Source organism: Cygnus olor, chromosome 11 (genome assembly GCF_009769625.2).
Source record: "Cygnus olor isolate bCygOlo1 chromosome 11, bCygOlo1.pri.v2, whole genome shotgun sequence".
Classification (NCBI taxonomy): domain Eukaryota; kingdom Metazoa; phylum Chordata; class Aves; order Anseriformes; family Anatidae; genus Cygnus; species Cygnus olor.
Window position 1 is genome coordinate 61,030 of NC_049179.1, and position 14,637 is coordinate 75,666.

General features: G+C 39.6%; 2 protein-coding genes across 3 annotated transcripts; both read right to left on the bottom strand.

The window, feature by feature from the left end:
• Positions 1–289: 289 nt before the first annotated feature.
• Positions 290–2,788, bottom strand: C11H15orf48 (chromosome 11 C15orf48 homolog). The gene is made up of 5 exons (XM_040570553.1): positions 2,644–2,788; positions 2,506–2,566; positions 2,203–2,291; positions 1,396–1,456; positions 290–716 (listed from the first exon to the last, which is right to left on the bottom strand). The coding sequence occupies exons 2-5, from the start codon at positions 2,545–2,547 to the stop codon at positions 648–650; spliced, it is 261 nt and encodes an 86-aa protein (XP_040426487.1). The 5' UTR covers positions 2,548–2,566; positions 2,644–2,788; the 3' UTR covers positions 290–647.
• Positions 2,789–3,303: 515 nt separating this feature from the next.
• Positions 3,304–9,894, bottom strand: SPATA5L1 (spermatogenesis associated 5 like 1). 2 transcript variants are annotated; one of them, XM_040570551.1, is made up of 8 exons: positions 8,463–9,891; positions 7,788–7,973; positions 7,055–7,213; positions 6,312–6,521; positions 5,653–5,880; positions 5,153–5,287; positions 4,315–4,440; positions 3,304–3,639 (listed from the first exon to the last, which is right to left on the bottom strand). In XM_040570551.1, the coding sequence occupies exons 1-8, from the start codon at positions 9,537–9,539 to the stop codon at positions 3,487–3,489; spliced, it is 2,274 nt and encodes a 757-aa protein (XP_040426485.1). In that variant the 5' UTR covers positions 9,540–9,891; the 3' UTR covers positions 3,304–3,486. The 2 variants fall into 2 exon arrangements, with proteins under 2 accessions (XP_040426485.1, XP_040426486.1); XM_040570552.1 differs by lacking the exon at positions 6,312–6,521 and having other exon boundaries at positions 8,463–9,894.
• Positions 9,895–14,637: the final 4,743 nt, after the last annotated feature.

The following is a 14,637-nucleotide window of genomic DNA, read 5'->3' on the forward strand; positions in this document are numbered from 1 at the left end:
CCTGGTGGATTAAGCTGAGCACACGTGCAAGTTTTAGTATTAGGAATAGAACCTTATCTTAACTTCATTTTACGTTGTCATCACATCTAATGTAGGAAATAAATACAAGTGTATTTTATGATGACATATGTTGCCATCCATAGACATCCTCTGGCTATGATGACTATTTTGTCTGCATACAATATGCATAGCGCATTAAAATATAGGATAAAGAGAGAGCAGACCAAGAATCTTAATTTAGAAGAGCTTTTGGGTAATTCCTATTCATGGAATTTACATATAACATTGCAAAAGTTAAGCAATTTTATTAAAAAACACTGTAAAATTACAAAACTGATGGATTTTGAGAAAATAAAATTCTATAAAAAGGGTGAAGTCTTTTTCCATATTTAATTACCATCTGAATATTCAACATTTGACATCAAATGCAACCTGAAAATGAGCTTTGAAACAGATTTTTGGACTATGTGGATGTTGTATGCCAACTTCTAAGGCAAAATGAAACTCCTCATCCAGAGTCCAAAAAATGTAGGGAGACCCTAAAAACATAGCAGAAGCATTTCCGCACACTGATTTCAGTAGTCAAGTTTGTGCAGAAGTGATTCCACTAGATTCATAGAGTACCTTTTAGAGCCAACAGAAACTTGTCACTTCGTAAGCTTTTTGACATTTTCCAACTCTTCTATGGGTTTCCATTTCTGATGGATTGTTAATAGCTGGATTCAAAGGAAAACATGGAAGAAATTAGCAAACCCTCAGTATTTAAGTCCACTCTCAATAAAATGTTAGTCTTCTCCCCACAACACCATATATCGACTTATTGGTGATGAAGGATTTCTGATAGCTTTATATTTTCCTAGTAGAAGTAAGCAAAAATAATAACTAATATCACATCCAGTGATTTGTTGAACAAAATCACTTTGATATTAATAAAATAATAAACCCAAATATTATTCCCAGATAATTGTATTTTTCCTTGTCCTAGGTGCTCTACTAAACTTTTTTTTTTCCTTACAGCTGTAATACCTAATAAACTGTTCTCAGTCAATTTTGTAATTCAGGAACAATGCAAATGTAAACAGCATTTCCTCTACAGTCTGTGTATCTACTGTTATCAATGGAATTGAGTAAGTAGATGTTGTGGGGGCCAACGCCAACAAATAGACCACAAATTCAGCAGCCGACCAAGAAGGAAATACCTTAATTACTATCATTAAGTAACGTAGAGGAAATTCTTTAGATAAAGTAATGAGCTATGCAATCAGTTCCACTTTTAAATAGATGTCAGCTTTACATTTTTTCCTCATCAGTATTTTGCTAGTTCTTAAACATTACAGTTATTGTATTGGAAAAAAATATGCTATTTACACTGACTGTATTATTTACATTAATTACCTTCTGAGGCCGGGTAGGATCAACAGTTTCCCATGGCTCTGGATTGCCAGTCTTGTTAATGCTTTAAGAGAAGAAAGCAAACTAGGTACTACGTTTTAGGGTGTGAACTTGCACATACTTTTCTTACATGAGGAGTCTATTAGCAATAGAACTATTCACATAAGTAGCTCCTTGAAACACGTTTACAGGTTTGGTCAACTCTGTATTTTAAATTCTGGTTAGGCATCAATTACGGCTTGCTTTATTTGTAACTTCCAAAGCACCAACATGCCAATATTGTCTGGGTATAAATGTATTACCTAACATTAGGCAAAAAAGCTGAAAATCAAAATTAAATAAAGATGCAAATAAAAAGGGGATTCTGATCCTGACGGCTAAAATTATCTATTTCAGTCACTTTAAAGTAAATACAAAATATCCCAAAAGCTTAGAGAGTGAAGGACTTGGCTCCAGTATTTTATATTAACTTATTGTAAGTTCCTATTTGCAAATACTGTTCTTTAGATACAGCCTGCTCACCCCATATCTGAATGGCCTCTACCCAATTGTCTGAGAACAACTAAAACCTATTACACCTAAAGCCAAGAAAAATAAATACTACCTATTAAATCTTAAGTGGGGAAGCCGTCTGCATTACACTATATTTATTAATTTTTCAGTATTTGAAGTGTGCCGATATCTTAATCTTTCCTAGTACTTTGGAACATACACTTGGATTTTCTGTTTTTTTTTCAGGAAAATGTAATTGTCAACTACCTCCGTTGGGATGAACAAACCAGCATAAACTCCGAGCAGTATTTCACTTACATCACATCAGACTTGCTGAAGAGGGAATAGGCAGAGAAAGCAACAGCCCCAACTGCTGCAAAAGACACGACTCCAACCAGGGGAATGAGCTGAAAGACACGAAGTGCAGGAGAGTTGAGGAGCTCCCTGTCCCGGCTGAGCTCGGGAGGGATTTGTACGGGCAGGAGGGCCGGTGGCAGGCTGAGCTGCCCCCCGTGCTCCCCAAGCCCTCAGGGACCGCACCTCAGGTGGCAGCCCCCGGGCTCGGGGCGCCCACCTCAGCACAGCCGCCGCCGGGGCTCAGAACCGACCCGAGGCACTTACTTCTTTTTTCGATTTGATTATATGGAAGAAATTCGTGTTCATCCTCGCTGCGGCTGCGGACCTGGATGAACAAACGGGGCCGTTACCAAACCTGGGCACCCCCCGGCCGCGGGACTCCCGAGCAGGGCGCAGCGTTACCTGACGGGACGGCGAAGGTGTAACCGGGCAGCGGTACAGCTGGACACCGGCACGGGGCGCCACGCTCTCCGCTTTATATAAGCGCGGGGGGGACCCGCCGCCCCGCTCCCGCAACGGCGCAAGAAGCGCGGGCGCCCCCCGCCGGGTGTTCCCGGCTCCTGAGGGGAGCGACGCCGGCCGCTGATTGGAGGCTCCCGTCGCTCGAGCCCTGCTGCCTGAGGAACAGCATGTCAGGGCAAAGGCCTCGGCCTGCCTCGCTTCAGGGCTTGGCGAGCGGTTTATGGACCGAAAATGGAGCCCAGCTGAAGTCTGGCCCAGTTGCTGCAGCAAAAACTTAACCGTGGCCTTAAGTTTTTAACTGTATGGGCTTTGGAAACCTGCCTTTGAGAAAGCAAGCCTTTAGAGATGCACATATGGAATGGCTTATCTTTTTGGATAGTACGGGACTTGGTTTCTCATACTTCACATTCTGAAAGCTCTTCTGCCTTCAGTAGTCACTCTGTCCTTTTCAGACTTCACATTTTAAATTAAATATTCTTACTGTGCCAGTGTTTGTAATCAAAACTAGGAAATGTATAGTAAAACAAAGTTACGTGGAGTACTACAGAACAGCTATCTCAATTACCCAATTCATCCAATGGAAACCTAGCCCAAGCAACCATGATTTCAGTTTATTCATTACTGACATTACACATTTTTCATCAGTGAAATTTTACTGTATTTCATACAGATTGAAAACTACAGTAAGTACAGTATGAAAAAGCAGGAAAGATACAAAACACTTAAAATCTCAGTCTTCGTGATATATTTAAAAATACTTATGCCACATCATTCCTTTTTGATTCAAGACGTTAATTCTTGATTATAAAATTTTTCATAAAATTCCAAGTCTTTTGTGCTTAAAGATGGTTTTACAGTCCTCAGTGATTTTACAAAATGCTCATGTTTTACGGTAGTTGCTTCAAGTCCATTCTCTTGCAATGCCAACAAAGCAGCCTTTAGAAAAGAAAAAAAAGCTTGAAATGCTTATAATATTAAGTCAAAAAGAAGTTACTTCAAGTATTTTAAAATATTTTACATTAAACTAAATTTTAGACAAAGTATCTGAGAACAGCATTCTATGAATTATATTTATCACTAGACACACCATCAGGTAGGACTAGTGTAAATTTCACATTTACTTTTTGTCTGTATTAGAAAACATATCCTTGATCATTTACATATTGGATTTTCTTCCCATTTTTTTCTGCCTTCAATATAACTTTGCTCAAGTATTTATGGACTGTTCTATTTTTTTCCACTCTAGCCTTGACAGTACATGCTGCTTTCAGCTAAGAATGCCACAGCTGCTTGCAGTACACAAAACATGATTCCTTCAGATGTGAGCCTGAATTACAAAGAGCCACATGAAATAAAAGGTAGTACAGCTCCCACTTCTGCCAGTAGAGTAACTTCCACCAGTAAATTATCATAGAAACCCTTTATACTTACTTGGCTTTTTATTTAAAGAATTAATTCTTGTTCAGTCCTCCTGTTTTATTCATTCTCTTTATTTTCAGTGGTGGAATAATCTGTACTACAGATGGCTTGGTAACCTCCGGAAGTTAACTATTTTCATTGAAAGGTTTAATTTATAGTTTATTTCGCAGATTAACCATGAATATTTCATACCTCCTTGCATAGATTTTCAATATCAGCTCCAGAGAAGAGGTCTGTTAGGACTGCTAAGTCTTGCAGTGACACATCAGAATCTAACGGAATTTTTTCTGTGCAAATTTTCAAAATGGAAAGCCTTCCCTGTAAGTTGGTATACATTAAATGAGAAAACAAAACCAAACAAAGTAACAATTGCTCCCACTCCAAAGCAGTAAAAAATCTGAAATCAGAACTAAGAAAGATCTAGGAAATTACCAAAAGCAGAACTACCATATTTTTGGTGAAAGAGTAAAGAAAATACAATTAATGGAAATATTCACTCTTGCGGTTACCTCATATATTAAAGTCTGGTATTCAGAGTTGCTCATTACTTCATGAAAATGCTATTTTACACTGAAGGTTCTATATTTGTCCTGCTGCGGGTCATCTCTTTTTTTGAGGGGCTCAGGACAAACATCTATACCACTGAGCATTTACAGTGCACAAGAGAGATCTGAAGCAAGGACAGCCAACTTGTTATGATACTTCCTAAACTGCAGCTTGATTCTGTAAATAAAGAATTATTTCAGATTTTTGGATGTGTTCTATATGCAATAGTGTAACTACATGCACCGTTTCAAAAATAACTGGTATTTAAATTACAAACAGGATTATTCCTTTTTAAACTTCATGTACTTTGAATATGGTGACTCATTTTCAGTGAACCATCCATCAATTTTTTAATATATAATTAATATATATTCCTATAATATATTTATATTATTGGAATATTTCCCCTTTACTCCTGAATTAAAGTATGCTGCCAATTTCTCTCTCTCCATTTGAAGCCACATATGGATTTGTAATACATCACCTTCAGATCCGGAGGTGGAATATAGATCACCCTGTCTAGCCTTCCAGGACGCAGTAAAGCATCATCCAACATATCTGGTCTATTTGTTGCAGCAACTACCATGAAATCTTTGTTCAAAGTTTCCTGAAACTCTAGCTGAGTAAAGAGATTATATGAACAAGTTAGTGCAACATGGTTCAGATAGGTATTATCTAAATACATTTGTTAACTACTAGTAAGAAAATAAAAGGGGAAAGAAGAAAACGCATCTCTGTGTGAGTCTATTTTCCTTTTAATATTAATAATTTATATATTATTATATATAGCATTATTTTATATTAATATTTTGCTTATGGGTATTTTGTTTGGACAAAGTCTCATTGATGAACAGCATATACAAAATCAGCAATCTATAAATGGTATTTTATAAAAATCAGAAACAATGACAGAATAGAATAGCACATTTTTAAGCTTAAGGATTTTAAGTTTAAAAACGTGAATGCCAACAACTAAAAAATTACCTGTCTTTCCTCGTCACTTAATTCTTGACATTGGCCCTCAAGCTGTAGTTTATTTCCTCTTCTTTCTGTGACTTTCAGTCCAATGCCATCCAACTCATTAAGAAGAACAGAAAGAACTCGTTCTGAGACACCATAGCCAGTTTTATGGTGTGACCGAGACCCTAAGATAGAATCAATCTCATCTAAGAATATTATTGCTGGAGTACTTGCTCTTGCTTGGCGAAAAACCTATTTTTGGATTGATAGAATAAAATGTTAATACATACTTTCTACTGGGTAAGGTGAAATCACCTGTTTACATTCACTCTGTATTTTGACGTAATTATGCAACTTTAAAGATAAATTCGTTCACAAAAAAAGATGCATTGATTCGAAAAGCCATTCTGGCTTACATTTACTACAGACAGATTCTGCTTTTTAATTAAATTCTTATGTGAACTAACAACAAGAGGGTAGAAATACTTTCAAAGTTTAAAATTGGTATAATTTTAGGGTTAGATTCTCCATTTATATAAATGTGAATGCATTATCTTTTTCTATTTCAAAACTAGGTAAGTTTTAACTATAATTTTTCCAATAACAAAATTTAGGCCTAACTTACACTTCATAAAAATCAGGCAAAAATAAACTTTAGATCTCATATAAATTAAAAACTGTACCTGAGACAAAATCTTCTCTGAATCTCCAACATAAGGTGAGAAAAGGTCAGCACCACTTACAGAAAGAAAGGAACAGTGACAACTTGTGGCCACAGCCCTCACCAGTGTGGTTTTGGCACACCCTGATGGCCCATAGAGAAGAACACCCTTTGGATGAGACAGGCCCATCCTAGCAAACGCATGAGGAAATTTCATAGGCCACTCAATGCACTGTCAATACATAAAAAAGGGATGAAATTCTCAGTAAAGGAACTCGAGTTCATAGCCATTCAGTAAAGCAGCTAAGCAAAATATTTCTCTCTTTTGTTCATGCATTAATTTGAAATCAACGCAGAATACTAATATGGTCTTTTTTGGTATAAAAAGACAGACCCCCCTCGTTCCCTTTCCCTCCTTCTTGAAGTTTCCTCTCAGTCTCAAACAGAATAAAAGGCAATCCTTGAGGAATGACATGCAAGAGCCACATCTGGGTACAAACTCAGAAATGTACTGCTGCAGAGTTTTTCAGATACTGGAAAGTATGATAATTATTCCATGGTATTATTGCTGTTATCCTGGGACAGGAAGGTTTTTAAATCACAAGCACTGCAATAACTTAATGTAATAGAAAATAATGTTTAGAATACAATTTAGAATCATGTAATTTGCAAGAGAATACATTTCTATAATGTAGCACATAGAACACCTTGGAGCACATGGTTATTAGAAACTGCCTTTTTATCTAAATACATGTTATACATTACCTGTTTTAACTTCAGTTTTACATCTTCAAGACCACCTATTTGCTCCCAAGTGACTGGCTTACACTCTTTTAGTCCAATTACACTTCGAAAAGAGGATGGTTGAATTTTTTTAAAAGCTTCTTGGAAACTTGCCATGTTAATCACCATTTCAGTTGAATCCTGAAGAAAACCAAATAAAGCACATTAATAATGTTTTTACATAATAATTTACAATGCTCTATTAGTATGCCAAACACTTCACAAAAGGACGAATGCAATCAATAATCAATTAAATTCCTGCCCTAACAAGCTTAAGCACTGCATACAAAAAGATGTAGCACAAAGTAGAATATATTCTCTTTATTGAAAAGTTTTTATAAGAAAAAAACCCACAGTTTTATCAGAAACGCGTATTTTAGGGAAAACTACTGTTTTTCCCTAAATTACTTTTCCATTACAGAGTGACCTACAAAATCAAATAGTTGCTAGATTCAGGGTTACTACACATAAATGCCTTGATTCTCTTGAATACAAACGGTCTAACATTCATAACTCAAAAAGTCTGTAAAATGCAGTTATTAAACCGCAAATGCAGTAAAAGCATTGGTATATTTACATTTATAACACATTTGGTGCTTTTCAGCATTTTAGGTTCTGACTTTTTCATCTTGAGAATTTCCAGGAAAACGAAGTATTAATGGAGAAAGTGTGGTACATAATAATTACATTCTTCTTGATTAATTTGCAAGCATACCAAAGAGCTGTGGAACATAGCCTGCATAGCAGCTTCTCTGCAGAGTGCTGTAAGGTCAGCTCCAACATACCCAGTTGTAATTTCCGCCAGTTTAATCAAATCAACGTCCGTAGAAATCGGCATACTAAATGTAAGCAACTGCAGGATGGATCTTCTCTGCATAAGTGTTGGTGTCCCAATAATAACCTAAAGCAAATACAATACAAATTTTAAGGAGATATTTTGCTATATTCCTCTTATTTTGTAGACCTTGGCAAGCAACTTTGTCTCTGCTTTATACTGTTTTCTGAAAATTTACCTACCTGTATTGCAACTAAAGAGTTTTACAAGAAACTTACTAGCAGCAGCATACAAATGATAAATTTTTAAAGCACCTTTCATTTATGCTTACTTTCTAAGTGAACAGTGTTGTATAAACAGTTGTTCATAAGACACTGTCAGCTACTGTTCACCAAATACTGTTTTAAGGTAATGTAAACATAAGAAGGTAAGTCTTAGGCAAAGATGTTATTTCAGTGTTCACAACAGAGAAACAGGACATGTGGCTCAAATCTGTGGAATCCCACTACAGAACATGACTAGTAGCCATTTTTTCCTCTAAAAAAATGAATTACTTTATTAAGTGTCCCCCTGGAAAAGAAAGCAAATTCATTATGTCTAACAGGGTTTGCTTACCTCTCTGTCAAATCTGCCAGGTCTTCTCAGTGCAGGGTCTAAGGCATCAGGCCTGTTTGTTGCTGCCATGAGGACCATCTTGCCTTCACTACCTACACCATCCAGTAGCGTTAGCAGCTGAGCAACAATACGATCTTCAGGAGCATTGTTTGAACGTCCTCGCTTTGGGCATAAGGAGTCAATCTCATCAATAAAGAGAATAGTTGGGCCTTCATGGGACATCTCTCTGCCCTTTTCAAAGACTCTTTGCAAATTCTCTTCACTTTCTCCTGGCCTGGAACCATACAGGGCTGGACCACTGATGCAAAGCAGGTACGCACCCACTTCTTTTGCTACTGCCTTTACCATAAGAGTTTTCCCCACACCTGGAGGGCCTATTAGTAGCACCCCATTAGGGACAGAAAGCCCCAGCTTCTTAAAAGTTTTTGGAAAACGGAAGGGCAGATCAATCATTTCTTTCAAAGTCCTTCCCACATCATCCAGTCCTGCAACTGAAATTTTTCCTGTGTCCTCCGATAAGCGCCTGTACCTTTCTACAGTGACCACCTCTTTAATTTTTATGCTTGTTTGGGGGGTTATCAGTCCTGCTTCCTCTGTCAAAGGGTCTACAGAGAGCATTTCAATGTGTACCACAGGAGTTTCGAGATTTGGGGCAATAGTAACAACGTAATGATGGGAAACATAAACATTTCTTAGCAGGTCCCTGATCGTCTCCTGAAGCACTGCTCGGGGCATGGACTTTCGCAGCGCTGAGCTCTTCAGGACCACGTTCACGGTCGCTTTCTTTAGGCGGCAACGGGGCACCAGCTGCAGCCGGCCGAGACTCAGCGTCAGGCCCCTCAGCGCCGCCACCGCCACCGCCGCGGTCCTGGAGGCCAGGTCAACCTGCAGGTAACCGTCCGCCAGGTCCGCCCTGGGCCAGGCCGTGCACAAGCAGCTCCCGCCGGGCAGGGAGATCCTCAGCGGGGCCCCAAGCGGCGCACCCAGGAAGGAGAGGGCGGCAGGGCCCAGCCTACACCTCTGCGTACCCTCGTCGCCGGGCTCGGGCTGGAGCAGCTTTAAGGGCGCCGTCTCCATCGCGGGCAGCGACCGCAGCGCCGCGGGGACTCCCTACTCACCCCTCACCCGGCAGTTTCCTTCCCTCACAGCCGGCGGCCATCCCTCAGAGCCCCGCGCATGCACCGCCTCAGAGCAAGCGCACTGAGGGAGAGCACCAGGGCGGGACTTTGCCGTCCCTCCCGCTCCCGCCTCGCTGTTGCCCCCCTCAGGGCCGTCAGGGCATTGTGAGGCGAGCCCCTGGCTCACAGCTTCATCTCAGCATTTTACACCCTCCGTTCCCAGCCGAAATAGGGCTAATATACCCCTTGTCGTGGCCAGCCACCTTGTTCTCCTCACTGCTGGACATGCCGGGGATCCCTCGCCTCCCTCAGGTCGTCTCCTCAGCGCCACCCGCTCACCGGGTGGGTGCTTCCCAAGTGCATTCCCAAAAGTTGGGCTCCCTTTTTCCAGTGGTTCCCCTGGCTCAAGGCAGTGCCATCAGTTGGGGTTGAGTCAACCCTAGGTGCTAAGTAAGAGAAGCAAGTGGGGAGCCACAGAGTTGCCTTGAGAAGCTGCTGGTACAGGTGAATAGGAGGCAGAAATTTATTCAGGAATGGATAAATCTGTCGTAATGCATTGTTCTGACAAATATTCAGTCAGTGTTTGAGAAAAAACAATTTTATAACTGTTTGGCCCATGATCTTCTTAAATTGTGCCATGAATTGTGCAATAGTTCTATAAAAACCTTTCAGATCTGCCAGCATTGTAGGATGCAATATAAAGTCACAATCTGTGAGATTTAGAAAGTGCACAGTTTTACTCCTGGAAGTAGCTTCACTATGAGTGCAGTTACACATGTACTTAATACACACAAGCTCACAAGCTCTGTTTGAGACCTCGTATGTACAAGGATTGGCATCTCAAACACATGGCACTGGTCAGACTGGTATGTTCATAGACAGCCAGGGAGGGGTTTACGGCATGCCTACAAGGTGTCCAGCATGCACTTTGAAGGTCTCATGAGGAAAACGTGAGGAGATCTCTTTGGTGGTGTCCTGTTTTATCACATTCCTTGATGAACTAAGGGCTGTATGCAAAACAGTAAGCAATATGAACAAAAACGGGCAATGTGAACATCGCCAGTTCAGCTAATTTTAAATATGCATATGAACTCAATATAATGAAGTGGAGTCCAAAAATCATTAATTCAACTCTTTGAAAGCATGTTCCTTTTTTGACCAAACTGTAGTACCACGACCTTATTTATATACTTATACAGAAAACATATCTCAATGACTATTCTGGTTTGGAATGCGTCACTTTGAGTACTCATGCTCCAGAAACTTTTACAGGCCCCAAAATCAGCAGTGACAAAGTGGCAAGAAGGTATTCCACCAAGAATCTAGTTAAATTGTCAAAAAACAAAAACAAAAACAAAAACAAAAAAAAACACGATGTTTTAAACAATTTTCTTAATATTCACTAGATGGCAGCTGATCTTCAAGAATGGCTGTATTTCTCCTTGCAGATCTGATAATTTCAAGGGAGTAGTCATCGGTTCTTGGAGAAATTGATTGTAGTCCAGCATTGTCTTCACTCTGTTTCAAATATCAAACTGAAATACCAGCACAGTGAGTGTTCAGATCATTTTCAGCTTCATTACTGTTTCCGCTTTTTTGTATTGGGTTTATTGCTGTTTATTTCTGGGAAAGAATGTTCTTTTATTGTTTACTTTTATATTTAGTGGGCCAGGTGTACTTCTTTTTAAGGACAACTTAAAATACTTGAATGATATTCTAAAGAGATGGAATAATATTTCTGTTTTTCTTTTGGATATACCTGTTGATTTTTGGTAGAATAAAATATTGTTCATCATTCCCAATTTATTATAGCTCACAAAATAAAAATAGCTGTGTCTTGCTACAATAATTATCTGCATACAAAGTAAATAAGATATTAAGCTGAATATATTTTTGGTAAGTTTGATTATATCTTGTATGTATCATAATAGTTAACAAATTAACAGTGTCTTTAGTGTAGTTTTTCTTAATGACAAATGAATTTTGAAATGTTTGTTAATTGTCTATAAATCAAATAAAGATAGCTCAGAGTGGGTAGATGGCATGTATATACTTTAGAGCAGGATTTTAGCGTCTAGTGGAGGTCCTCTGGCCAAATATAAATGCTGTATTGTAATTATGCTAGATATTGTGCATTTAAAGCACCAGGTTCAGTTTTAACAAAACTTCATAGATAATTTGTAAAGATATGCTTAAAGTAGTAAAATGAGCTCATGTATGTCTTCATGTTTTTATGGGAGGGCCACCCTCAATTTGTTTACTTAACTTTCCAGTGAGCATCCAGCCTTGTATCTTTATAAGGAAAAAGTTCTCATTGCATTTAGTAGTAATTTTGGATGTGCAAGGCATGAGACGTTAGGCCCTGCATTTCTCGAAGAAAGTGTGGAAAATCTCTGACTGCTGCCAAACTGTTATCGTGACATTACTGCACCTTAGGTAACATTCACGTTGCACCTCTGCTGGAAGTTACTGCCTTCAGTATCAGAAAAGAATATGTGCCTGCACCTGAATTATTTCAGAGGAGAGTCTGGTGTCTTTGCTTAAGTTGGCAAGGAAATGATTTTATGCTATTCAATATAGGAATGAGAGGAGACTGTGGAGAATGACAGAAGAACCATACAAGACTGAGAGACTTAGCAATAAAATGGCAGATGAAATTTAGTATACATTAAAGTGAAGTGATGCACAAAGGGAATAGCCATCCTAGAGTCCCCTTTATAGAAGTGGGATAGAAGGCAATAAGAATGATCAAAGGTATGGAATGGCTTCTGTGCAAGGAATGACTAGAAGTAGGCTGTAACTACTCAACATAAAAAGAGAAAACTTTGAGGTGACTATGGAAGAGATCTGCAAAATTGTGACTTGGATAGCAAATGCCAGCTTTAAGGGTCTCTTCCAATGCCAGAATAACTGATGGTACTTAAACCTATGTTCAAAACAAAGAAAAAGAGGTCATCCATCATATGGTGGGTAGTAGATCTGTAGAACTTCACTGAAGGATGCTGTGGATGGAAAACTGTCGGTACATGGGGAGACTGGACAAGTATTTAGAAAAGACTGCTGCTCACGAGAGTTCTCAGGGTTGAGAAGGTCTGTGTGAGAAGAGAGCTCAGAGGATTGCTGAAGAGCCATGCTCACACTGGTGTCAGAAACTTCTGCAAGCTGAAATGGCTGGAAATTGGGAGTCTATGAAAAAGAAAGTCTCATGCGCACTTATTCTGACTGTCCATTTCTGACCATTGTTCACAGTTTTTTTCTGTTTAAAGGCGCATTCTTAAAGTATCATGTTTATTCCTTAAATTCTGCAAGGAATTCTACAAAAGTAATTTGCTTCAGACATGTAAAATGGTAGGTACGTGCTCTGTACCAACATTTTTCCTCTTAGAAAATCCCATATAGTCATCCCTAGTACTTGTCTGATTCCTTTGTCCCTCAGTTCAACATGCTAACCTGACAGAAAACTTCTCTTTAATTTTGTGATGTGTGTGTGTGTGGTGAGATGAATTGGTTCGTTAGAGAACAGGGTCAGTACAAGGGAGGAAAGCTGCTCTCTTGTTCTAAAAGTCCCAGGAAGTTTTTGTGGAAATCAGTACTTTCCATGGAATATTTTCACTTCTGTAAATATATTTTGGCAGTAATGTCTCACCAGATATATAGATGGTTTATGTAGAAGAAGCTTTTTGATCTAGGGTTTTCTTTCGGACACTAGTCTAATTGGCACAAATTGTATGTTAGGCACAATGTTAATAGTTACCATTACTACATTTCCATTGCATGTTTCCAAAAGGCAGCCAGTCCAATACCATTTTTTTTTTTTGTACTACTTGTCAGAGAAACAGAATTGGGACAGCAAGGTGGCTGTCTAATTCTCATTGAATGGAATGCAGAATATTTGCTTCCAGTTTTAAAACAAGGAAACAATACTCTGAGCATTTCTTGTGATTAGCAATGGTTATTACTAATTCTTCCCATTAGAAAATAATTTTTGGAAATGTACTGGAACTTATGTGATTTATGTAACATATAGTGTCCTTTCAAAGCATAATATTGCATATATAGCATAATATTGCATAATATAGCATTAATATTGCAATAGCAATCCTGTAGTGTTTTATTCACAGAATCACAGAATCATCTAGGTTGAAAGAGACCTCCAAGATTGCCTAGTCCAACCTCTGACCTAACACTAACAAGTCCTCCACTAACCCATATTACTAAGCTCTAAGTCTAAATGTCTTTTAAAGACCTCCAGGGATGGTGACTCAACCACTTCCCTGGGCAGCCCATTCCAATGCCTAACAACCCTTTCGGTAAAGAAGTTCTTCGTAATATCCAACCTAAACCTCCCCTGGTGCAACTTTAGCCCATTCCCCCTCGTCCTGTCACCAGGCACATGGGAGAATAGACCAACCCCCACCTCGCTACAGCCTCCTTTAAGGTACCTGTAGAGTGCGATAAGGTCGCCCCTGAGCCTCCTCTTTTCCAGACTGAACAATCCCAGCTCCCTCAGCCGCTCCTCATAAGACTTGTTCTCCAGACCCCTCACCAGCTTCGTTGCCCTTCTCTGGACATGCTCGAGCACCTCCATGTCCTTCTTGTAGTGAGGGGCCCAAAACTGAACACAGTACTCGAGGTGCGGCCTCACCAGAGCCGAGTACAGGGGGACAATCACTTCCCTAGCCCTGCTGGCCACACTGTTTCTTATGCAAGCCAGGATGCTGTTGGCCTTCTTGGCCACCTGAATACACTGCTGGCTCATATTCAGCCGACTATCAACCAGTACTCCCAGGTCCTTCTCTACCAGGCAACTTTCTAACCACTCATCTCCCAGCCTGTAGCGCTGCTTGGGGTTGTTGTGCCCCAGGTGCAGGACCTGGCACCTAGCCTTGTTGAACTTCATACTGTTGGCCTCAGCCCATCGGTCCAGCCTATCCAGATCCTCCTGCAGAGCCTTCCTACCTTCGAGCAGATCGACACACACACCTTACTTGGTGTCATCTGCAAACTTACTGAGGGTGCACTCGATCCCCTCATCCAGATCATCGATAAAGATATTA